The sequence below is a fragment of the Geotrypetes seraphini genome, chromosome 4 (assembly GCF_902459505.1).
Source record: "Geotrypetes seraphini chromosome 4, aGeoSer1.1, whole genome shotgun sequence".
Classification (NCBI taxonomy): Eukaryota; Metazoa; Chordata; class Amphibia; order Gymnophiona; family Dermophiidae; genus Geotrypetes; species Geotrypetes seraphini.
In genome coordinates, this window is record NC_047087.1 from 65640580 (window position 1) to 65667161 (window position 26582).

At 43.1% G+C, this 26582-nt stretch overlaps 1 protein-coding gene across 3 annotated transcripts in view; it reads left to right on the forward strand.

Moving 5' to 3' along the window:
- CCT8 (chaperonin containing TCP1 subunit 8) overlaps window positions 1-26582 on the forward strand; it is a 114322-nt gene that overhangs the window by 82216 nt on the left and 5524 nt on the right. For all 3 annotated transcript variants that reach the window (XM_033940311.1, XM_033940309.1, XM_033940310.1), the window contains exons 10-14: window positions 12-99; window positions 11709-11824; window positions 12471-12542; window positions 23307-23471; window positions 25261-25380. In XM_033940311.1, the coding sequence (XP_033796202.1) occupies window positions 12-99; window positions 11709-11824; window positions 12471-12542; window positions 23307-23471; window positions 25261-25380 (561 nt within the window). The remainder of the gene's footprint in view (window positions 1-11; window positions 100-11708; window positions 11825-12470; window positions 12543-23306; window positions 23472-25260; window positions 25381-26582) is intronic.

Genomic DNA, 26582 nt, shown 5'->3' on the forward strand with positions numbered 1-26582 from the left:
TTACCTCCCAGACTGTACCCACACTAGAAGAAATCGGTCACTGTGACAGTGTTTTCTTATCAGAAGTTGGTGATACACAAGTAGTCGTCTTCAAACACGGTATGTTTTCTGTAGCACATAGAATAGAAGATGTCATAGTAAAATTAGAGGCTTAACAAATTTTGATTTTGATTACTGTGTCGAATCTGTCCCAAAATTCTTTTACTTCCTGGTTTCAATTTTGGGTGAAAAGCTATATGGTCATAGTTTTGGTTTTGACCAAAACTGACCATGTTTTTTCAGTGGAAGCAAAAAAAAATATGTGCTTTGTCTTCTGTCTCCTTCCCCCTTCCCTTTCCTAAGCCCACTTATAGGTGCTCCTCTCAGTCCTATCTTAAAATCCCTGGTTGTGTAGAGGAGTAGTTGGGGCAGGAGTGATTCTCAGTCACTCCTGCCATGCTGAGATTGCTCTCAAAATGGCTGCCATGACTTGTGTCAATCTTACAAGACTCCTGCAAAAGGTCAGAGTAGCCATTTTGAGAGAGGAGCTGACAAAGAGCTTGGGCAAGAGCATCTAGGGATCACTCCTGCCCTGAATATATCACTAAAGTACCAGGATTGTAAGGTGAGGTGGGGAGGGGAGGCTGCATTCTTTTTTTGTGTGTGTATTATGCAATTGCAAGTAATGCAGCTATGATCTTGCATGGTTTATAGAACACGCCAAATAAATGCTTTTGATAAAGAGTTTAGCAGGAATGTAAGCCTGTATATTTGGGATGATAAGCTCCTTAAGAATTAGCCTCTCTGTGGAGATATGACGCCAGCTGTCACACCAGATGTGCAAAGACAGCCATTATAAAAGCACTGGCTTTTAGTTTCAGTTTTTGTTAGCTGAGGTCCATTTGTTTGGTGGCTATTTGCTTGAAGGTAAAATATGGTCTTTTATTATTTAAATGATTATATATAAAGCCTGGCTTGGATTTTTTTGTGAAATTCTAAAGCGTTTCCAGACTCCTTGGGTCTGATGAACATGCAACATTTTAAGCAAACTGGGGGATGCAGAAGCTGGATCCTTTGAAAAAAGAACTTGCTTACAAGCTCATTTCTGTTACCTTCCAGATTCCATACTCTAGGTGCTCAATTCCTTCCTGCAATCTAGGAGTTGAAGAAATCCAAACACTTTTCTGAGCATGTGCTCCTCCTACCTTAGAGAGAGAGTTAAAGCCCCCTGCAGTTTTCAGTTTCTGCAAGCAATCCATGCAGAAGCCTTCTGATCTGCTCTGCTTCTTTTTTTTTATTTTGGTTGTTTAAAGTTCATTTGGGTTTTTTTTGGTGGCTTCAGTGCTTGCGGTGTTCTCTGCCAAAGGAAAGGATACAGTCCTGTGGAGCCGGATTGCTGTTTCACAGAGAAACTTCGGTATATCTGTGGAGCCAGCCTGCTATGTGCCACCCTTCTCAGACTTGGGGTCCATTCCCCTGGGAACTTGCTTGCCCACTGACCTGGTCAGGGGTTTAAATGCAGGCTGTATGCTTCCTGTGTAAAAGGCCCTCTGGGTTTCAGGGCGGAGGCTGCATTTTCCGGTCATGTGAAGAGGTTCTGTGGGGGCAGAGGTTACAGCCGGAGTCTGTCCAAAGTAGTGCTGCCCGATTCAGTTAAAAAAATTTTGATTCGATTCAGCCTAATGAATCAGTTTTTCAATTTGATTCGATTTTCCTGCCCAATTGGGTGTTTTTTGTTTTTTTCAAACAACCAGGTGGGTTTATTTTATAGCCTCTTCCCCCCTTTTGCCCTCTCCTACCCACACTGGTGCTGTGGTGTTAACAAAATAAACAAAAAATACTTTTCCTCTCTCTGTTAATTCCTAGCTCACGTTCGCAGTCTTAACACCAGCTCTGGCAGGATACACATTTCAAATCTGACATATTGTAATCACAAAACAGAAAATAAAATTATTTTTCTAGCTTTTGTTGTCTGGTCATTTTTCAAATCATGTTGGTCCCAGGCTCTGGTTGTCTTTTGATAACTTGCTTGCCAGGGTCTCCTTCTTTCTTGGTTCTAACCATCCATCTTCCATCTCTGTCCTCACCTTCTGTTTCCCTACCATCCCCCGGAGGTCTGGCATCTTTCTTTTTTTTCATCCCCCTGCAGCTGCAGTGATGGACCCCACCATCCCCAGATCCACCATCTCTCCTTTTCTCTGCTACACTTTCATCCAGCATCTCTCCCTCCTTCCCCACCACCCCAGGGTCTACCAACTCTCCCTTTCTTTTCCCAACTACCCTCCTATCCAGTATCTCTATCCCCCACCCCCCTCTACACCATCCCTTGTGTCCAACTTCTCTCCCCTGTTGTTCCTTCCCTCCCTAAATCCCATTGTCCATCTCTCTCCCTCTCCTCTGTTTTTAGACCCATTATTTCTTCCCCCTCCCTCTCCCCAGTCCAGTATATGCACATCTCTTTGAACCCTCCTTCCCTCCCTCTTCTACATCAGGGCCCTCCCTTGAAGGCTTGCCTCCCCCCCCAGCTTCACCTGTCCACCATCCATCCTCCCTCTGAATCCCTTATCTATCATATCCAGCATCTGTGTCCCTGTCCCTATTCTCCTCTCCAGTATTGCCCCCTTTGTGTCCCTGTTCCTATGCTCCCTCCATGCCTAGCAGGAGTAGGCAGGCGTAGGTAATTCCGGTCCTTGAGAGCCGGAGCCAGGTCAGGTTTTCAGGATATCCACAATAAATATGCATGAGATAGATTTGCATCTCAATGAAGCAGTGCATGCAAATCTATCTCATACATATTCATTGTGGATATCCTGAACACCTGACCTGGCTCTGGCTCTCGAGGACCGGAATTGCCTACCCCTGTCTTAAGGTAAGAGCGGGGAAGCTGGGGGGGAACATGCAGGCTTTTCCGACTAACCCTCCCCCCTCAAGCAGGAGCGTCAGCGGACAGTCAGCAAGAAGCAGCGCTGCGGCTCCTGCATTAGGAAGGCATGGGGGGGAGGGTTGGTCATTGAATCGGGAGGCCGATTTTTATTTATTTATTATTATTATTATTATTTTTTTTTTTTTTTTTTTAAATTGAATTGATTCTAATCGATTCACCTGATCTGAATTGAAAATCGGGCAGCACTAGTCCGAAGATCTTCAAGTCTGGTCATTTTGGAGCAGTCCTGAGGCAGAAAATCCTTTTCCTCCAGTTGCAGTGTACAGAGCTGGCAGGCCGGCACTTCAGAGACTGCGAGTACATCTCCATTGTTTCCTATGAGAGCTTCGGGGGTGGGCTGTGGAACTCTGTAACTCTCATTTTTGAGAGTTTCTGAGGGAAGGGGTCAGGTCTCCCACCTCCCCAAACCCCAAATCACTATTTTTTATTTTTGAAAAGTGTTTATTTTTTACCGTTTTTGGTGCAAATTCAGTCTTTTTCTAAGCATGATTTCTGCCTCAAAACCCCTCGATTTTGTTGTAAATCAATTGGGATGGACTTAGCCCCTAATCTGTCAACTACATGTGTGGATTGCACCAGATTGGCACCAGAACAGCGTCTGTGTACAGTGTGCTGCAACAGGAGCTTCGGACTTCACCTCCTCCGGGTCTCACACAGAGACCATTCTAGACCCTGGCGCCAATTGTTCGCGTACCGAGTTTGGGGACTCCTTTGGTGTGGCGTGGGTGCCTCATTGGGACCCAGCAGTGGCCACAGAGTGAATTTCCCCGGATGTCATTCAGCTCCTTTGGAGAGCGTATACTTCGGATCCAGCTCATTTCACACAGCGGGCAAGTCGCCTTTCTTCAGGCTGGTCACTCCGGTGCCGGAGGTTCCTGTGCAGGAGCCCTCTCATCTGGCTACATCTGATCTGGACTGCATTGTTATATGGATTTTATGTCTGACTTGTCTCCTGACACTTTCTATTTTTGATCCAGCTGATACCCTTGCTGGTGGGACTAGTCAGCACGATGTCTCGTAGAGTCTGGATTTAGGTGAGAACCTTGCCATCCGCACACTTTATAAGTCTGTCTCTGTCCACCATTTCATTGCTGATACCCTGAAAGAGCTTAAATTGTACACTCAACCTTCTACATCTCAGTGTTCGGTTATGGACCATTCTAATGTGCTGTCCTCCTTTTTTCAGTCCCATCTGCAGCTTCTTGGTCTGATTACAGAACAGTGGGTTACCCCAGGCAGCTTTTTCTGGCTCTCTAAAGCTATGGCTAGGTTTTATCCACTAGCTCCTGATTTTCAGCAGCTTTTTGGGTAGCCCAAGGTGGATTCAACTGTGGCGCAGGTTACCAGGTGTATAGCCCTCCCTAGCGATGGTGTAATGCTTAAAGACTCCCAGGATCACAGTGTGGACAAGCTTTTTGAAGTGGCTTCTTCGGGTATCAAGGCTGCAGCAGCAGCTTCATTTGTGGCTTGTGCTTATCACATGAGATTGTGCCGGGTACCCTGTGTAGAGGAGGATGCCTGTTCCCAGCTAGTGATAGAAGGTGTGCATTGTGATAGACAACCCTTATGATAGCATCAGAGTTCTCAGTAAGGTCTTGGCTTATGCTGTGTCGGCATGCTGGCTACTTTGGATTAGTCATTGGGCTGGGTGGGGACTCCGCCTCTAAGGCCACTTTCAGCAGACTTCCTTCCAAGGGTTAGCTTCTTTTTGGGAACAGATCTCATGTCCGGTGTTGCTGATTGCTGCCCTAAGTGTCTCCCTGTGAGCTAGTCTCAACGGACTTCGGGAGGGACTGTATTACTTTTTGTCCCTCCCACAGATTTCATCGGGGATCCCTGGGCTCTTCCCCCCCCCCCCCCCCCGTCCCAGGGATACCAGTCTTGTTACAAAAATTCAAATTCCAGACATCCTCGGGCAACCAGCTCCTGTGCTGCTGCTGTCCCACAAAAGCTACAATGATGCTAGAAGTCAGGTGGGGTTTCCTCATATCGGGGGCCAACTCTCTTCGTTTTAGCAGGAGTGGGCTTGAATATCCTCAAACCAGTGGATGTTGTCCATTATACGGGAGGAGCACAAGATAGATTCTTTTGACTCCCTCCGGATCTCTTTCTGGACTCTCCGGCAAGTCGGCTGGAGGAGTCAAGATTTTGCGCTACCCTGCAGCATCACTTGAATATTTGAGCGGTAGAGCCTGTTCCAGACATTGAATAGGGCTCAGGCTGCTACTCCTTATACTTCATCGGGCCACAGAAAAGCTCGGAGGACTGGAAACCTATTCTGGATCTCAAGTCGGCTAATTGTTTCTAGTGGAATCCTCATTTTTGCATGGAAACCGTGCGCATAATCATGGCTGCTGTCTCCTAAAGAGTTTCTAGAGTCCTTGGATCTCATGGAAGTTTACTTCCATATTCCAATATATCTGGAGCATCACAGGTTTCTCCATTTCCTTGTACTGCAACAGTATTTCTAGTTCACAGCTCTGTCCTTTGGGCTCATGATAGCGTACCACACTTTCACCAAGGTGATGGTAGTTGTAGCGGTCTTTCTCTGCAGGCAGGGTGTCAGATCTTAGGCAAATTGGATGTCAGGAGAGTCTTACTCCACTATTTGGAGTAGACTAATTTGGCTGGCTGATCATCTCTTTGTCCTGACTACTACGTCTTGGTGAGGTAGGCCAGCCTTTTAGACCTCATTCTCCCGTTGGATTTGTATGACCATTTCTGTGACTTACATCGCTCACAGCAAGCAGCTGCCAGTTTTTCTTATGGCCCACTCAACTAGCAGTGTTGCTGCCTCATGGGCGGAGTCTCACGTGATTCATCTAGATGAAATTTGCTGGGCGGCTACTTGGTCCTGTCTTCATATCTTTACCTAGTTTTCCGAGTGGATGTGGCGGCTTGCTCTGATGCTGGATTTGGGACCTTGGGTTTGGGGTAGGCTCTTCTGTCTCTCCCTAGACGCTGCCATTGCTTTGGTACGTCACCTAGAGTATGGAATCCAGGAGGGACATAACAGAATGGAAGATTAGATTTTTACCTTTGATAATCTTTTGTTAGTCCCTGTAGGATTCCATACAGCCTAGGCTCTCTGCGTAAGTTTAGTTGTTGGAACTACCTGTTTTCTTTCTGCCTAGGTTAGGCCTGCACAACTCAAAAATGATCCAGGGCCGCAACGAAGTCGGAAAATGTAGTGTCGGCCGCAGGTAGTGGCCACAGCTCGAGGCGCCCAGAAGTGTGCGGATGTTGCCGTGATGACATCACGCGCATGTGTGACATCATCACGTTGACATCCACAGACCTACCAAGCTCCGCCTTAAACCCACTCAAGCTCTGCCCCAGATCCAATTATAATGCAATTTTTTCCTTTCATTTTTCATATACACATAATACACACAGGAGATATAAATTCTCAAAACTGACACATTTCAATCACTATATTGAAAATAAAATCATTTTCCCTACCTTTGTTGTCTGGTGACTTTATTTTTCTGTGCTTTTAACTATGTTTCCAGGGCCGCCTTATCCATTTTTTCTCTCATTCTTCACTTTCTGCCCTGCATCCTTCGGCATTAACTTAACATTCAATTTTTCTGCTTTCTTCTCAAAAGCTACTTTTCCATGTCTTACGTTTCCTTCCTATCTCTCTCTCTCCTTCCCTCCCCATTTCCACAGCCTGACATCTCTTTCCTTCCCCCCAGTAGTCCGACATCTCTCTCCTTCCCGCCCTCCTTCCAGTGGTCTGCCATCTCTCTCCTTCCTTTCCCCCCTTCCCAGTCTGGTATCTCTCTTCTCTCTGTACTACCACTACTACTATTATTTCTATAGCGCTACCAGACTCCCCTCCTTCCCTTCCATTCCCTGGGCTGGTATCTCTCCCTTCCTTTAGTCATCTCCCCTTCCCCCCAGTGTAACATTTCTCTCTCCCTTTCTCCTTTCCGCCCCCTACAGTCCAGCAGTAACTCTCCTCCCTTCCCTTTCCCTCCTCTGTCCAGCAATACCTCTCCTCTCTCTCTAGCCTAGCGGCAGCTCACTATGTGCTTTTAACTTCAATCCACAGCTGCTGTTAGCATTAGTTTAGACGCGGTCCCATCAGGCAGCCTCAGGGCCTTTGCTAGGCCGACCCACCTCATTGAAGCTGGCTGGCCTAGCAAAGGTCCTGAGGCTGCCTGATGGAACCACGTCTAAACTAATGCTAGCAGCAGCTGTGTGACAAAGTTAAAAGCACGCTGAGCTGCCGCTGCTGGTTCGGGGTTGGGGAGAAAAGACAACGAAGACAGGAGTCCCGGTAGATACGCGACGGCAGCAGAAGGCAGAAGTCCCAGCAGATACGCGACGGCAGCAGAAGGCAAGAGTCCCGGTATATGCGACGGTAGCAGGAAGTTTGCGACACTGTTGTAATTCTTCAGGCAGCCACTGCGCAGTGCAGGCCTGCCCCGGAAGTAGAATGAAGTGCTCCGGGGTAGACTTGCTTATTGACGCAGTAGTTGCCTGAAGATTTACCAGTAAGCGGGTGGGAGGGTGGACTATAGGAGTTCACCCTGGCACAGGCCAGTGATAGAAGGTAGGCCACAATAAGAGCCCTATTCGGCCATATGTTGTGCAGGGCTGGCCTAGGTTGTTCTCCTTATAGGCTTACGGATCTTCCAGCCTGTCGACAGATCCTGTGGGGGGGTTCACTTTTCTGCGAGTATGCATATTACTGATGGCTGTTTCCTGTGGGTGCTCGATACACAACACAGGTTAGTTCTACATTGTTCCTCAATGTTTTGCCTTTTGCCTATTTATTACTTGTTTTTCTCTTTTGCAGAGCAGACCATAACAGAACTTGTTTAAGTTGTTGGGGAGGTTCCCCCTGTGCCCACTTATTTTGTCATGGATTTGTTCAGGTATGGTTGATTGACTTTGGGACTAAACTACAGGGGGCTCTAACTCTCTCTCTAAGGTAGGAGGAGCTCATGTTCAGAAAAGTGTTTGGATTTATGCAACTCTTGCAGAAAGGGATTGAACACCTAGAGTATTGGTCTCAAACTCGCAGCCCGGGGGCCACATGCGGCTCGCCAGGTACTATTTTGAGGCCCTCTGTTTGTTTATCATAATCACAAAAATAAAATAAAACAGTTTCTTGATCATGTCTCTTTAGCTATAAATTACAAAATTATTATTAAAACTTAGTCAAAAGGAAAGATTTATAAACTATAAAGAGTTTTACCTCATGCAAAGTAGTCATTTCTTTAATAAGACATTAACTATTTTTTCTGAGGCCCTCCAAGTACCTACAAATCCAAAATGTGGCCCTGCAAAGAGTTTGAGTTTGAGACCACTGGCCTAGAGTATGGAATCCTACAGGGACTAACAGAGAGATTATCTAAGGTAAAAACCTAATCTTCCACTAGTGGTCAGCTATATTACAATAAAATGAAGCTTATATATCAGAAAATAATTTGAAAAATGTATTGCTCTTTATTGTAATTTTTCAGAGAATATAGTCCTCACATTCAGTAACATCAATGGACTTTTTAAATTCTGGATTGTGCATCAAGCTGGTATAATGTCTGCGGTGTAGACCAGTGTTTGGATTCATGTAACCATATTTTAGTAAGAATCTATATCTTGCATATCCTTGATCAGTTTTATAACTAAATACTAATTCTGTTACGTCCCTTCTGGATTCCATATGCTAAGTGTTTAATCTCAATCCGCAATCTGGGAGTTGCAGAAATTCAGCACTCTTGTGAGCACATGCTCCACCCCCTTAGACTGAGAACTAGCAAACCTATCCAGTTGCAATTTCTGCAAGCAATCTGTGCAGAAATTCTTGGTAGTTGCTCTGCTTATTTTTATTTTTTTAATTTTTTTGCTTAAAGTTCGTTCTGTTCAGTAGTTTCAGTACCTTGAGACCCCTTCTGGTGGTACCCTGTCTGAGGAAAGGACGCAGTCTGCTACACAGGAAATCTGGTGGATCTGTGGAGCTAGCCTGCTGTCTACAACTCTTATCAAACTTGGGGTTCTTCTGAGAGTTTGCTTGCATGGGTTTTAAGCACAGGCTGTGTGCGTCTGGACCGAAACCTCCCGGGTTTCAAGGCGCAGGCTTTTCCTGCCCCCAACTGTGTGATGAGGATCCGTGGGGGCGGAGGTCACAGTAGGAGTCTGGCAGACTGGTAGTCCGAAGATCTTCAAGTCTGGATCATTGGAGCAGTTTGAGGCAGAAAAATCCTTCCCTCCATTCTGACACTGTGAAAAGTGCTGACAGGCAGGTGCTGCAGAAGCTGTGAGTAACCCTCCATTATTTCCTGTGGGAACTTCAGGGGGTAGATTATTAAAATCGATTTTGAACGTTTTTCACAGTTTGAGGACAGGGTTCAGGTCTCCCAACTCCCCAGACCCAAACTTGCAATTTTTTATTTTCGGGGGGTTTTTTGGGTGTGAATTCACTGACGGCGACCATCTTGGATTTTAAATGATCTTTTTTTTTTCCAAAGTTTTATTTCTGCCTCAAAACCCTTCAATTTGATAAAAAAAATTGGTTGGGATAGACTCCCTAGCCCCTAATCAATTGAATGTATGCATTGTTTGGGATGGATTCCCTAGCCCCTAATCAGTTGAATGTGTGCATTGATTGTGCTGGAGTGGCACCGGATCAGCAATCATGTACCACATGTAGCACGCTGGGGGTTGGGAGCATTGGATTTTGCCTTCCCTTGGTACTCTAGAGGGCTGGGGAGTCTGCCTAGGTCTGTGATTTTGGGAAAAAATCTTGCCCAGTGGCTATTCTGGAGTCTGGTGTAAAACGCCTGCGTTCGGAGTATGGAGGCTCTTGTGGTGCGGCGAATGTGCCTCAACAGATCCCTGCCATGGTTGCGGGGTATGACTTTTCTCTGGATCTTGTTTGGTTGCTTTGGAGAGCATATTCTTCGGATCCTGCTTGTTTGGTGTGGCTGGTGGGCGCATTGGGTCCTTCTCAGCTATTGCGCTGGTAGCAGAGCTTCCTGTTTGGGAGCTCTCTCGTCTGCCTGTGGCAGTCGTCAATTGCAGTAGTTGCCATTCAGATATGCTCCTTTTGCCTCCAGACACTGATTCAAATTTGGATCCGCTGGATACCCTTGCCAGATCTAGTCAACTTGGTCATCCTGATAGTCTGGATTTGGATGATGACCCTTCTGTCCGCAGACTTTTAAAGCATGGTTCTGTCCACCTTTTTATTATGGGGGTTTTGAAAAAGCTCAAATTGGATTTTCCACCTTCACTTCTCGGGCTTCAGTCATGGAGCGTTCTGATGTGCTGTCTTCCTTTTTTCCATCCTATCCACAACTTCTGGGTCTGGTTACGGAACAATGGGATACCCCAAAAAGCTCTTTCTATCTTTCTAAAGCTATGGCTAAGTCTTATCCTTTAGCTCTTGATTTTTAACAAGTTTTTGATCAGACTAAGATGGATTCCGCCCTGGCGCAGGTTATCGGGCGCATGACCCTCCCTAGTGATTGGGGAGTGACCGCAAGGTGGTCATTATGCTGAAAAAGATTTTTGAAGTGGCATCTTTGGGTATCAAAGTAGCGGCGGCTGCTTCCTTTACAGCACGGGCCTGTCATACCAGATTGTGTGAAACGTCATCTGTGGAGGTGCATGCCTGTCTTCCTCTAGTAATGGATGGTGTTGATTATGTGGCGGATGCCCTTTACGATTCTCCTTACAGGCTTGTAGATTTTTCATCCAGTTGTCAGATCCTGTGGGGAGTTTCTTTGAGTATGCAGATTGCCGAAGGCTATTTCTTGGGGAGCTCGTTGCACACTACAGGTTAGTTCTACATTGTTCCTCAATGCTTTTTTCTTTGTTGCCATTGTGACTGTTGTTACTTGTTCATGTTTTAGAGCAGACTTGGTCAATAATTATTTGTGTTGCTGGGGATCTTCCCCTGTAACCCCTTGTCATGGATTTGTTCAGGTATGTTACTTGGCTTTGGGACTTAACTGGATATGTTTGCTAGCTCTCAGTCTAAGGGGGTGGAGCATGTGCTCACAAAAGTTTTGAATTTCTGCAACTCCCAGATTGCAGGTTGGGATTGAACACCTAGCGTATGGAATCCTACAGGGACTAACAAAAAGAAGATTAATTATCAAAGGTAAAATCCTAATCTTCCAATGCGTAGGAAACATCTCAATTTCTTTTCTTACTTGTGCATAGCTTGGGTAAGCATAGAAAGCTGGTAATCATGGTTTGTTTTGGGGTTTTTTTCATGTTCTCACAAAGTTAAGAACATAAGAATAGCCTTACTGGGTCAGACCAATGGTCCATCAAGCCCAGTATCCTGTTCTCACAGTGGCCAATCCAGGTCACTAGTACCTGGCCAAAACCCAAGGAGTAGCAATATTCCATGCTACTGATCCAGGGCAAGCAGTGGGTTCCCCCATGTCTCGGAGCATATTTAACTACATCTGCATTGACTTGGGAAGCTAAACATATCAGACTTATTTGTTGAGAAGTCCTTGTTAAAATGGCTCCCTGTTGCAGTTTTCAGAATGGAGGGTGATAATCTGTGAGTTTAGCAGAGGGCTGCCAACTGCAAACTCTGATTCCCAGTTGGCCTCATTGGTTCACATTCACACTACCAAACTTTAGTTTTCAGTTTTGGCCGAAAGCATTCAGATGGTTTTGGTAGCAGTTTAGGTTTTAGCTGAAACTTAAAAAAAACACAACTAAACAAACCCCCCCCCCCAAACACTTTTGATCAGCCTCTAAGTAAAGTAGAACATTTAATCATTTATGATCATTTTTTATAATGATGTTTCAGAGAAGGAAGATGGATCAATTTCCACCGTAGTAGTCCGTGGTTCCACAGATAACCTCATGGATGATGTTGAAAGAGCAGTGGATGATGGTGTTAATACTTTTAAAGTTCTCACAAGAGTGAGTATAGTTTGTATTGGTTATAAATGCTGTAAATAAATAATATAAACATTCTCATTGAGTGACAGATAAAAATGTACATAATCAATTCAAGTGGTCTTATAGATATTTTTAAAAGATTTGGGGGAGTATGCAGGATAGAAGTATATGCTATTCTTTTGACCTTAGGCTCATGTCTTTTGAACCTAAGAGCTCATGTCTCTTCATACGTATGTACAGGATGGAAGTGCAATCCATTTGTCAGCGATTATGGACCGAGAACAGTTGAGAACAGAAAGCTGTTCCTATCCAGAACAGGTTGAGATGAAGGCCATTCTAATTAATGAGCCCCACTCCCATTTATTATAAAAGCGCAGCTACTAAGCTTACTAGTTAGTGCCAGAATTGTTCAAAGTAAGTTTCTTAAATGAATGACTTGTGATCCAGGCAGAATGAGGTGCTGGAGGATGTCTACACAGTGGGTATCAGAAGTTTCCAGATTATGAAACAAAGCTTGAAAACTGTTATTTATATTTCTGAATATTGAAAATTTTCAGATAATATCTTAGGGTTATACTATACTAATACATATTAGAAATCTGAAACTAAATTGACAAGGTTATTTTTAATAAGTTCAGCTCACACAAGTTTCTGCATCCTTTTGTAGGATAAACGTCTTCTTCCTGGAGCTGGGGCAACAGAGATTGAACTGGCTAAACAGATTACATCTTATGGGGAGGTAAATACTGTGATGCTTTCTGAATTTTAAGAAAGGGCATTTACCAAACATTCTTTTCTATTCATTGAGTTTTTAATACTGAAAATTGAGAACTCTTTTTTTTAAAAAATTTTTAATTATCAATTAGTTACACACAAAGAATTAACTTTGAAAAGAAAATTAGAAATGATACAATCAATCAATTCCACTGAATTAGAACAAAGTTCAACTTGATATGTAGTCCACAATTGGGAGAACAAATAAGAAAATAAAGATCCCTTCTAGGAAAAAGGGTAAATTCTAATATAATTATTAAGAATAGAGCAGTAAACCTCGGCTAATTATTCATAGACATGAGTTATCCTGTACTTTCCTAGGTAGCATCAGAAATCCCTTTTCCTTCTAAGAAAAAACGCAGCTGCTCTGGGTCATAGAAAATATATTTATTCTCTTGATAACTAATTAAACATTTACAAGGAAACCTCAACTGAAAGGAGGCTCCTAAAGAAATAACTTTAGGCCAATATAGAAAAAAATTATTTCCTTCGAATTTGAGTCCATCTTGAAACATCCGGGAAAATGTAGATTTTTTTCACCCAAATAGAAAATCTGTTTAGAATTGAAGGCTGCCCTGTGAACTTCAATAAGATAAGTTGCTCTGCATTTCATATTCTGCTCTTTTCACTGGTTTTCAGCATTATATCTGCTTAATTTCTCTTCTCATCCCTGTTTCTTACTAAAAAAATTTAAAAAAAAGCATAAAAAATAAACCCTTCTCTTTCCTCTGTTAAATCTTATTTCCTCTTTCCCTTCATAGGAATAAGGGTAAGACTTATAGTTCCACCAACCCCAGGGACCACTATTCATATATAGAGACCCATATAATCAGGACTACTCAAATCAAGTCACTTCACAACCAATCAAGATGACCTTTATTCTATGCAATCACTGTGGTGTTTTAATTCCAAGACATACTATTTGGAGGCTTAAGGTTTGCCCCATCTGTCTTCAACTTGCTAGTATTAAGGAGGAGCTCTGTAAACTTAAACAGGAATTGAATACAATTAAAGCAGCTTCCATCACTCTACAAAATCATACCAACTTACCACCTCTACCTCAAAGAATAAAACAGCCCAGGAATAAATGGATCACAGTAGGCTCAGGAAGACTGTGACATGTAACACAGAAAAAATCCACCTTCACTAATATTACCTCTACAGAATTCCTTCGCTCCACTAGTGCACTGCGATACTCAAGAAAACAGAAGGGAGGTGGAACTGTAACCAGTGAAGGTAACTCAAGAGAGCAAGCGCACCCTAAGCACAAATAAAAAGGCCAAAAACAGAAAACTATTACTGTTGGGGGATTCCATCATCAGAGGCATTAACCTTGGAACACAAGGCGAGGAGACCAAAATAGTGAAATGTCTTCCAGGATCCTCAGCTACCAGGAGTTCCAGGCAAATACAGACTATAATTAAGGAAGAAACTAAGGATTTTAACACTGATGTTGTCATCCATCTGGGAACAAATGACCTGGCCAACAACTCTACACTTGCAGCACAGAAAGCTTTTCGGGAGCTTGGTGAGGGTGAGACCTTTTGTAAACACTTTAGCTTTTTCTGAAATACTGCCTGCATATGGAAAGGGGGAGCAAAGAGTGAAAAACACAGAGGACTTTAATAGATGGCTCAAAGCCTGATGTCATCAAGAAGGTTTCAGGTACATAGGAGGATGGGGAAATACATGGAAGGACAAGAAGCTATATTGCACTGATGGGCTACATATTACTACAGCAGGAAAAAGAAACCTTGCAGAGAAATTTAGACAATATTTTTCTAGGCATTTAAACTAGAAGGTGGGGGTGGTGTATGTACGAAGGACAATTATAGAGACCGGCAAAAGAAAAGATGTGATAGTAGTAAAGACTGCAACATAAGCAATATCAGCAACTCTTTTCTTAGTATTGCAACGGAAAGTGAAACGAAACAAAAGCTATATAAAAAAGGAGATTACCGCTGAAAAATAGCTGGAAAGCGATGACCACAAATGCTCACAGTCTAAACAACAAAGTTCATGATCTGCAAGTCCTGATGTTAGAGGCAGATCTAGATATTGTCGCTATCACAGAGACATGGTTCAGTGAATCACATGGATGGGATGCAAACATACCGGGATATAATCTTTTTAGTAAGGACAGAGATGGTCAAAAAGGTGGAGGAGGAGTAGCTCTCTATGTAAAGATCAATATCCAAGCGACCGAAATGCAAGGGACCTGGGGAGAGGAAGAAGCGATATGGATTGCTCTGAAAAGAGAAGATGGAACTTCTATCTACATGAGTGTAGTCTACAGACCTCCGACTCAATCGCAGCAAATTGATAAGAATCTGATTGTGGATATCCAAAAGTTTGGAAGGAAAGAGGAGGTTCTGCTGTTGGGAGATTTCAACCTGCCGGATGCAGACTGGAATGTTCCGTCTGCAGAATCAGAAAGAAGTAGGGAGATTGTGGATGCCTTTCAAGAGGCTCTGCTCAGACAAATGGTGACGGAACCCACAAGGGAAAAAGCGATATTGGATCTGGTCCTCACAAATGGAGAGAGTATCTCTAATGTTCGAGTGGGTGCTCACCTGGGAAGTAGCGATCATCAAATGGTTTGGTTTGATATAACGGCTAAAGTGGAGAGCGGCTGCACGATACTTAAAGTCCTAGATTTCAAACGTATGGACTTTAATGCTATGGGAGAGTACCTGAAGAAAGAGCTGTTAGGATGGGAGGACATAAGAGAAGTGGAAAGACAGTGGTCTAAGCTGAAAGGAGCGATAAAAATGGCTACGGACCTTTATGTGAAGAAAATCAATAAAAACAGAGAAAAAGGAAGCCGATATGGTTCTCCAACCTAGTGGCTGAGAAAATAAAGGCGAAAGAGTTGGCGTTCGTGAAATATAAAAATAACCAAGAAGAGGAGAGCAGAAAGGACTACAGGGTGAAACTGAAAGAAGCCAAGAGAGAGATACGTCTGGCGAAAGCACAGGCGGAAGAACAAATGGCTAAAAATGTAAAAAGGGAGACAAAAATTTTTCAGATATATTAGTGAAAGGAGGAAGATGAAAAGTGGAATTGCTAGGCTAAAAGATGCTGGGAATCAATATGTGGAAAGTGATGAGGAGAAAGCGAATGTGCTAAACAAATACTTCTGTTCTGTGTTCACAGAAGAAAATCCTGGAGAAGGACCGAGATTGTCTAGCAAAGTTACACGAGAAAATGGAGTAGATTCTGCGCCGTTCACGGAAGAGGGTGTTTATGAGCAACTTGAAAAACTGAAGGTGGACAAAGCGATGGGACCAGACGGGATCCATCCCAGGATACTAAGGGAGCTGAGAGGTTCTGGCGAGTCCTATTAAAGACTTGTTCAACAAATCTCTGGAGACAGGAGTGATTCCTGGGGATTGGAGGAGAGCGGATGTGGTCCCTATTCATAAAAGTGGTCACAGGGATGAAGCAGGAAACTACAGGCCGGTGAGCCTGATTGAATTTTTGGATTGGGTGACCAGAGAGCTGGATCGAGGACATATGCTAGATGTAATTTACTTGGATTTCAGCAAAGCCTTTGATACAGTTCCTCATAGGAGGCTGTTGAACAAACTTGAAGGGCTGAAGTTAGGACCCAAAGTGGTGAACTGGGTCAGAAGCTGGCTGTCGGACAGACGCCAGAGGGTGGTGGTTAATGGAAGTCGCTCGAAGGAAGGAAAGGTGAGTAGTGGAGTCCCTCAGGGATCAGTGCTGGGACCAATCCTGTTCAATATGTTTGTGAGTGACATTGCTGAAGGGATAGAAGGAAAAGTGTTCCTTTTTGCAGATGATACCAAGATTTGTAACAGAGTAGACACTGAAGAGGGAGTGGAAAAGATGAAAAAGGATCTGCAAAAGTTAGAGGAATGGTCTAATGCCTGGCAACTAAAATTCAATGCAAAGAAATGCAGAGTAATGCATTTGGGGATTAATAATAGGAAGGAACTGTATATGCTGGGAGGAGAGAAGCTGATATGCACGGACAGGGAGAGGGACCTTGGGGTGATAGTGTCTGAAGTTCTAAAGGTGAAAAAACAGTGTGACAAGGCAGTGGCTGCTGCCAGAAGGATGCTGGGCTGTATAAAGAGAGGCGTAGTCAGTAGAAGGAAGAAGGTGTTGATTCCCCTGTACAGGTCATTGGTAAGGCCCCACTTGGAGTATTGTGTTCAATTTTGGAGACCGTATCTGGCGAAGGACGTAAGAAGACTTGAGGCGGTCCAGAGGAGGGCGACAAAAATGATAGGAGGCTTGCGCCAGAAGACGTATGAGGAGAGACTGGAAGCCCTGAATATATATACCCTAGAGGAAAGGAGAGACAGGGGAGATATAATTCAGACGTTCAAATACTTGAAGGGTATTAACGTAGAACAAAATCTTTTTCAGAGATAGGAAAATGGTAAAACCAGAGGACATAATTTGAGGTTGAGGGGTGGTAGATTCAAGAGCAATGTTAGGAAATTCTACTTTACGGAGAGGGTGGTGGATGCCTGGAATGCGCTCCCGAGAGAGGTGGTGGAGAGTAAAACGATGACTGAGTTCAAAGAAGCGTGGGATGAACACAAAGGGTTTAGAATCAGAAAATAAGATTAAATATTGAACTAAGGCCAGTACTTGGCAGACTTGCACGGTTTGTGTCTGTATATGGCCGTTTGGTGGAGGATGGGCTGGGGAGGGCTTAAATGGCTGGGAGGGTGTAGATAGGCTGGAGTAAGTCTTAACAGAGATTTCGGCAGTTGGAACCCAAGCACAGTACAGGGTAAAGCTTTGGATTCTTGCCCAGAAATAGCTAAGAAGAAAAAATAAAAAAATTTAAATTGAATCAATTTGGGCAGACTGGATGGACTGCTGTCATCTACTATGAGAGAGAGCCAATTTTTTTAAGTCCTGTCTGGTGGTTTTCAAAATTTTATCATTTTGATCTCAAAGGTCTTGTGTTCTTGGATTGTCTTAAAATTTCCTTTTAATATTCTCACTATAAAATCATTGATGCAGTGTTCTGCATTTCTGAAATGTTGTCCCATGGAGGTGATATACTGGTTGGCATTGCAATTTTTAATATATTGATGTAAATTAATCCTAGTCCTTCTCCAAAATAGCATTATAAGAACATAAGAACATAAGAACATAAGCAATGCCTCTGCTGGGTCAGACCCGAGGTCCATCGCGCCCAGCAGTCCGCTCACGCGGCGGCCCAACAGGTCCAGGACCTGTGCAGCAATCCTCTATCTATACCCCTCTATCCCCTTTTTCAACAGAAAATTGTCCAATCCTTTCTTAAACCCCATTACCGTACTCTGCCCTATTACGTCCTCTGGAAGCGCATTCCAGGTATCCACCACCCGTTGAGTAAAGAAAAACTTCCTAGCATTTGTTTTGAATCTATCCCCTACCAATTTTTCCGAATGCCCTCTTGTTCTTTTTTGTCTTGAAATTTTGAAGAATCTATCTCTCTCTACTTTCTCTATGCCCTTCATGATCTTGTAGGTTTCTATCATGTCTCCTCTGAGTCTCCGCTTTTCCAAGGAGAAGAGCTCTAGCCTCTCCAGTCTTTCAGTGTATGAAAGGTTTTCCATGCCCTTAATCATTCGTGTCGCTCTCCTCTGGACCCTCTCAAGTATTGCCATATCCTTCTTGAGGTACGGTGACCAATACTGAACACAGTACTCCAGGTGCGGGCGCACCATTGCCCGATACAACGGCAGGATGACTTCTTTTGTTCTGGTCATAATACCATTTTTAATAATACCCAACATTCTGTTTGCCTTCTTCGCGGCTGCTGCGCATTGCGCCGTTGACTTCATTGTTGTATCCACCAGTACACCCAAATCTCTTTCAAGGTTACTTCCCTCTAATACTAATCCCCCCATTTGGTAGCTGAACATCGGGTTTTTTCTCCCTATATGCATGACCTTGCATTTCCCTACATTGAATTTCATCTGCCATTTATTCGCCCACTCCTCCAGTTTGTTTAGGTCCCTTTGTAGATCCTCACACTCTTCCGTAGTTCTAACCCTTCTACAGAGTTTAGTGTCGTCCGCAAATTTTATAACTTCACATTTCGTCCCCGTTTCCAGGTCATTTATAAATATATTGAACAGCAGCGGTCCAAGTACAGACCCCTGCGGAACTCCGCTCGTGACTTTCCTCCAGCCCGAGTAGTGACCCTTCACTCCAACCCTCTGTCTCCTGCCTGCCAACCAGTGTTTGATCCATCTGTATACGTCCCCTTCCACCCCGTGGTTCCACAGCTTCCTAAGCAGCCGCTCATGGGGTACCTTGTCAAAGGCCTTTTGGAAGTCAAGGTAAATGATGTCTAATGGTTCCCCTTTGTCCAACTGGCTGTTTACCCCCTCAAAGAAGTGCAGTAAGTTTGTTTGGCACGATCTTCCCTTGCAGAAGCCATGTTGGCTCGCTTTCATCAGCCCATTTTTTTCGATGTGCTCACAGATGCTGTCCTTTATCAGTGCTTCTACCATCTTGCCTGGAACCGATGTCAAACTTACCGGCCTATAGTTTCCCGGGTCTCCTCTTGACCCCTTTTTAAAGATAGGTGTAACATTTGCTATCTTCCAGTCCTCCGGAATCTCTCCAGTTTTCAAGGATAGGTTGCAAACTCTTTGGAGTATTCCCGCTATCTCGTTTCTTAGTTCTTTTAGTACCCTAGGGTGGATTCCGTCCGGGCCTGGTGATTTGTCGCTTTTCAATCTATCTATCTGTTGGAGGACATCCTCATGGCCCACCTCTATTGCTGACAGTTTTTCTTCTTGGTCACCATGGAAGATCACGTCGGGTTCCGGTACACTGGATGTGTCCTCGCTTGTGAAGACTGACGAGAAGAACTTGTTTAACCTGTCGGCTACCTCTTTTTGCTCCTTTATCACTCCCTTTTTGTCTCCATCATCCAACGGTCCTACTTCCTCCCTCGCTGGTTTCTTCCCCTTAACATATCTACACCTTTGCATTGAATAATATAAACCAATGTTCTTCAACTACTAGTCCGCAAAAATTTCCTGCCGATCCGTGAAGAATTAGTGTCTCCTGCAAGCACGTGTCCGTCTTCATTCCGGCTTATCTGCTCCTTATCTTCAGTGTCAGCTGCACTTGTTTGCCGGGACAGCGCAAAGTGGCTCTTGCATGCTGCACTTGGCTGACCCGGAACCAGAACTGGAGCCGCTGCATGCTGTCCCGGCAAACAAGTGCAACTTGCACTAAAGATAAGGAGCGTCCAAGCAGGAAGGAAGATGGACACGCGCGTGCAGGGGACACTGATTCGGCTTCGGCAGAGGCTGGATGGCCCTGACCAAGTAAGGGAGAAAAGGGAGGGGAAGGAGTGCGTTGGGACATGGGAGGGGCATGAATTTGGGACAAAGGTTGGAAGGCAAGGAAGGGGGACACGAACTCAGGACACAGAAGGAAGGGAGGAGGCATGAACTTGGGACACAAGGGAGGGGATAGAAAGAGAGAATTGTTGGGGATGAGTGTGTGAGAGGGAAAGATGGTGCACATGGGGAAAGGAAGAAAGAGGAAAATTGTTGGGCAATGAGAGAGAGGAGTGACGAAGAGATTCATGGGGATGAGAAGGAGAAATGGTAGATATGATGGTAGAAAAGGAACAGAGGGACAGAATGAAGGGGGTACAAGGGGGAGTAATGTTGGATATAGTGATGGAGGGAGAGGTGTGGCATGGTGCTGGAGAGGGGGTGATAAAAAGAGAAATGTTGGACATGGGGCTGGTGGGCAATAGTGAAAAATGCTGCACATGATCCAGGGGATGAGAGAGGGAAAACTGTTGGATATGGCAGTAGAAGGAGTGGGAGAGATGCACCATGGATCTCTCTCTCTCTTTCCCCACTCCCTGTACACAGGATGGAGATGGGGACTGAGTTCACGGGGATGGGAACTGAGCTGCGGAGATGGGGTTTTTATTTCAGTCTTAGTAGTTTGCTGGTCCACAAAATAATTCTTTTATTTCCGCCGGTCCATAGGTGTAAAAAGGTTGAAGAACGCTGATATAAACTATATTTCAAGATGAGCATATGAAGGATCCCCTTATGTTAAATTGTTTGTAGAATTTAGTTATCTGCTTATAGGGATAAACCTCCAGAAGGAAAGGATAACCATTACCAGGATCGCCAAGTTGATGCAGCTTCAGGCCTATGGTTGGGTTTATTGATCCTAGTTTGAAAAGATTTACATTTTTGAACTGCTGAAATTAGATAAATGGGACAAATAATAAAAATACTTTTATTGTAACTGGCAAGTTTTCCTGCTTCTACCATGTTTCCCCCCCAAATAAGACAGTGTCTTACATTCATTTGGGGCCCAAAAAATGCACTAGGTCTTATTTTCAGGTCGGGGTTATTTTTTTATGTACATGATTTTTTTCATGTACATGATATTGTAACCCCCTCCTTCTCAGACTGAGGTAAAAGGTATCCCTCTTGAAATAAGATTTGGTTTGTAGTCGTGCACACCGAGGGTTAAATTGATACCTTTCCCCAGGAGAAGGGGTGAATTACATAAACAAAATAATAATATATAATAATATGGTATAACCTTGAAATAAAAATAGTTATTAAACATATAATAAAATAAATATAAAGAAGCACTAAGGATTCAGAATTTAAATTAGAAATAATATTTAATAAACAAATGCTGTAAATCAAATCTAAACAAAGAGATTCTACTTCCCCTCTGTAAAGTTCTTCTTTTTCCTCAGATTTGGGTATTTGAGGCTTTATGTTCTTGCTATGTAGGGGTACCACGTAGGCGCGGTGTTGCTAGCAGAATCTCTTGCTAGCAGACTCTTTTGCTGGAACCAACCTACTACTCTGACTTAAACAAACCAATAAGGGAAAACCCTATCCTAATCTAATAACCCCAAATTGCCTAAATATACTTTCTAAGCTAGGAAAAAAATAGATAATTGATGTTCCCTATACTTTTTCCCTCCCCAGAATTTCCTATTTCCAAAATCACTCAAATTTCTTATATCTCAAAACACAAATAAAACCCAAAGTCTCAAGAAATTTTACAGAAGATATTAAACTTTCAAAATGGTTTATCAAATTTTCTTCACCAATATTCCCTCATGACATTACACAGAAATCTCACAGACTATTTCTAACACCCAATAGTCTCACAGATAAAACAATTCTTCACATCCGCCAGAAAGAAATATTTCAACCTTGGAAATTACCAGAATCTATGAATCAAACCAACTTCAACCACAACTTACAATTCTTTTTCAAAATTCAATAAAATCAACTATAATTACCTTCACAAGAGCCACACAAGCCAAAACACCTCCTCACAGAACCAAGTCACCCTCCCAACTGTCAAATCTCACAGTTAGAATGTTCAGAAAGCTGATGCTGATCTCTGCATGAGGACAGCAGACCTGTGCAAGAGATCAGCAACAGAAAACCTCAAAACTGCACCAATACAAACAATACTTCTCAAAAATAAAAAAACACAGATATATCCTTCCAGATCCTCTCTGCTTCATTAAACCCTTTAAAAACTTCTTTAAACCCTGTTTTTTTCTCAAGTAGCTATTAAATTTTTAACCCTGGTTACAATATCATCAGTGACACGGCAGAGGGAATTCCCCAGTGAGAAGGCCATGAAGCAGCCGGTTTAGAGTGCTGCTGGCCTGCCGCTGCTCTGCCGGAAGGTATTTATGGTCGCGGTCGGTGGGGTTCGGTTGGGAGGGAAGGATGGAGGGTCAGCAGGGGTTTGGCAGTTCGGCTGCGTGGCGGGGGTGGGAGGAAGCGCAGCTGCGTACGACTAGGGCTTATTTTTGGGGGTAGGGCTTATATTAAGACTTATCCTGAAAATCATGCTAGGGCTTATTTTCGGGGTAGGTCTTATTTTCAGGGAAACACGGTAGTTTCCAGGTATATAGTGACAGTAGCAATTAATCAGAAATTGAAATTTGAGCATTGCAAATTCTTAGTGTCTGATAAATCATGTTTCATAAATTATTGCACTTACACTTTATGCTGATTACAGATCTGATGTTTAATTGCAGAACAATGGATAAGTTTCTTCACTCGCAAAAAGACAAAGTTTCTTTACTCTACATAACATACATGGCTTCATTATGAAGGGCCAAATGTTATGTATCCAGTTTCAGGAGCTTTAAACGCGATGTGATAAAAAATTATTAGATCGCATTAAAATAGTTTTACATAAAGGGCTCCTTTTACGAACCGCGTTAGCGGCTTTATTGCACGCACCTTTTTGCGCGCAACCCCCATGCTAGCCGAAAAACTACCGCCAGCTCGAGGAGGCAGTAGCGGCTAATACGGCCGGCAAATTAGCGCGCACTATTATGCACGTTAAACTGCAAACGTGGCTTCGTAAAAGGAGCCCAAAGTGTTTTTTAAAATCATGAATTGTAAATGTTGAATTTATATTGGTCCAAGAGAAAACTACTGTTTCAAGGTGTGTTTCTTTTAAATGACAATATTGTATGAACTTATCAAGGATTCAGTAATTTAGATGTATGTTAAACTTTCTAGATTTGGTAAGCTATGCCATTGTGACCAATGATATACAAACTATCAGGGGTTTTTTTTGAGTTGCATTCTATTTTTTTCCAAGTATATTTAGTAACACACATGTATTAGGAAAAGCTCTTATGGGATAGAAATGTTACTTGAGTTCCTTCATTTGTGTTCCTAATTCTTGAATGTTTTGTGTGAAATAGACCTGCCCTGGACTTGAACAATATGCAATCAAGAAATTTGCTGAAGCATTCGAAGCTCTTCCCCGAGCATTGGCAGAAAACTCTGGTGTAAAGGCCAATGAAGTAATTTCTAAACTCTATGCAGTACATCAGGAAGGCAACAAAAATATGGGATTTGACATAGAGGTAATGTAATGTATTCTGATACTAAGAGGTGTTTTGTTTTTTTAAATTCTAGATTGCTTTGAAGTGTAGCAGTTATTTCAGTGCAATAGGTGAGTCATTCTAGACAAGTGGGTGTTCTCACAATGGCTGCGAGCCATTAGCAGAAGGAATCCACTCTGGATTTTTTTTAATGTCCCTCCTCCACTGAGAGCTCTACTGCCACTTGAAGTTTTTCCCTTATGCATGCAATTTCTGAGACTGCTTTTGTAGTTCGTCCTGTCTGTCCAGAATGACACACTTATTGTACTAGAAAGAGAGATTAGGTTCTTACCTTGCTAATATCTTTTCTAATAAATAGGTGTGTCATTCTGGATCCCCACCCTGTCAGTTATCTCCTGCACCTGCTTACTGTTTCAATTAGAGAGTTTGAGTCCAAGCTGAAATTTGGATGTTAGACCTTGAGGGTATGAAGAAGAATCTGTTGCTGTAACAGATTGGGTAATGTTTGAGCACCATAAATGTTTTTCTGTTATGATTATTTTGATGTTTTCGATTGTTCTATGGCAATGTTTAATCTATTTTCAGAGCAGAACAGTTATAGTTTGGGGAGTTTCCCCGTACCTCTCTGTCACATGTCTTTCTACATGGGGCTATTGCCTGCTTTAGTACAAACTGAAGGGGGCAGCAGAGCCCTCTAATGAAGCAGGAGGGATTTAAAAGTTGGAGTGTATTCTTTCTTCACAGCATGGGGATATTTATTACCTGTCAGCCCAGAATGACACACTTATCTACTAGAAAATATATTAGCTAGGTAAGAACCTAATCTCTCTTTCATATTATGAGCCTAATATTTCTTACATAGATAGAGAAGAATTTCTTATGTAGTAAGAACCTCAGTGTGTGTACTTGTTAAATCTGGTTTTCTATAGCGTTTTTTCAGACAGGCATAGATAACTAGGTTATGCACCTCTACCAGCAGATGGTTTTCTTCTTAGGCCTGGAGGGTTTTTGTTTAGCCTTTTAAATTTTTTCCTCGCTTACGGGGTTATATATTTCCTTTAAAATTTGGTTGGTAGAACATCTCTCGGTGCTAATTTTTATTATTTGCTTGACTGAGGTGGGGGGCCTATGGGGCTTTTCTGTGCCTTGGGGGTGTTGCTCCTGGATGGCCGAGTCACTCCCCCACCTCTCTGACTTTAATGGTGCCTCAGCTGCTAATTCATAGACTGCAACTTTGAGAGCCAGTGGGGTCTGCTCTTTAGGGCTGAGAGCCAGTGGGGTCTGCTCTTTAGGGCTCAGCTGAAAAATGGCTGTTCTGGTCAGTTACATGCCATTCACAGCCTCTGTTTGATTTTTCCTTGTATTCAGCTGAGTCACTAGTTCTGTAGCAGCAGGTGTTCTTAGGTTGTCGAGGCTGTGGAGTCTGGTGGAAATAGATTTCAGTGCCTGTTTTCTTGCTTTCACAAAAAAGAGTGAGAGATACTAGGAGAACAGATCCTGGTATCTCATTGGGGCATCTGTGTTTGCCAGTGGCAGCAACATCTGGTTGACAAGGTTAGCTGGGGAGCCCTTAGCTCTGAGAGAGATGCATAGGTTAGCCATTTGAGGGACTGGTCTCCTGCTTGGCTATTTGGGGACTGACTCAGGAGGGACCGCACAGCCTACGTATAGGTTTCTTACAAGTCAGTAGTTCTCTGTCTCCACGTGCTGGTAGAGGTATATAACCCAGTTGTCTGTGCCTGTCTGGAGGGACTAAATGAGAAGAAATGAACAGGTAAGAACTAATTTCTCCTTTGTTTCTTTTATTCAGGGAGAAGGTGCAGCAGTGAAAGATGTGTTGGAAAGTGGTATATTAGATACATATCTTGGAAAATACTGGGGAATCAAACTGGCTACAAATGCAGCAGTGACGGTGCTTAGAGTAGATCAGGTATGTAGGGTAGTTTGCAGAGAAATCTGGTTTAAAAGTTGACTTGGTGCAAAATGCTATAGTGATGTTCATGGATGGTACAGTACTGCAGTATAGTGATGTACACCTGAGAAATGGTATAGATGTCATACTGGTGGACCATATGATGGAGAGGCTATAGAAAGGAAGACAAAACGAAAATCTGTTTGGAGAGAAACAATTATTCCAAATGGAGGAAAATTTAAGGTATTTTTCCTAGGGTATAATTGCACTAGCATATTTCTGTATAGCTGCTGCATTGACCCCCAACCCTGTTCTGAAGACCAACCATCCAGTCAGGTTTTCAGGATAGCCCTAATGAATATACATGGAGCAGATTTGTATGCCTGACACCTCCATTATATGCAAATCTCTCATGCATATTTATTAGGGCTATCTGGAAAACCTGACTGGAGGTGGTCCTCCAGGACAGGGTTGGGGACCGCTGCTGTAGAAAACCAATTCTTACAGACTGAAGCCATATAAGAATTATCTACTGTTGCGGATTGCTAAATGCCCCAAAATTTACAGGCTAGCTGTAAACAAATGTGAGCAAATGGACTTGTCTGTAAAAGTTGTCAGCTGTGCTCATAAATCTGCCATGTCTGCTTCTGACACTTGCTGCCATTATTAATGTGTAGACAGGAGCCAGAAATGATAAATGGTTTAGACTGTCCACCCTGTCCTGGTGGTATGAATGTATTCAGGAAAGACAATCCCCTATCTGAAGAAGAAAAAGAAACATTTTTATAGAAAATTGCTGTCAGATGGCAGGAAAAAAATTTTCAGGAGTCTTCCTCTGATGTAGTGTACACAGTTTCAAAACCTCACAAGTTCCTTATTTAGATTGACTAGGGCACTCATTTGAGGCATCATTGAATAATTCTTATGTACTGTAACATCAAAGAATCCAACATATCTGTTACAGACCAAAGCCCTTGAGCCTGTTTATTAGGTATGTGCAACGCAGAAATAGAAAATTAGATTTAGGCCCAGTAGTTTTGTCTTTCCTTTATACTTCTAGCTTTCTTGTGACCAGCCAATACTAGGGCTTTTGTGCCTTGAACATCCTTCTGCAGCAGAGCTTTTTCCAAATTTAGCCCAGCCATTGCAGGAACAGTGTTTGACCAAATGCCACAAAAAACAAACCTTTCAGTGGAAAGACAGTTCTTGAACAAAAGCTC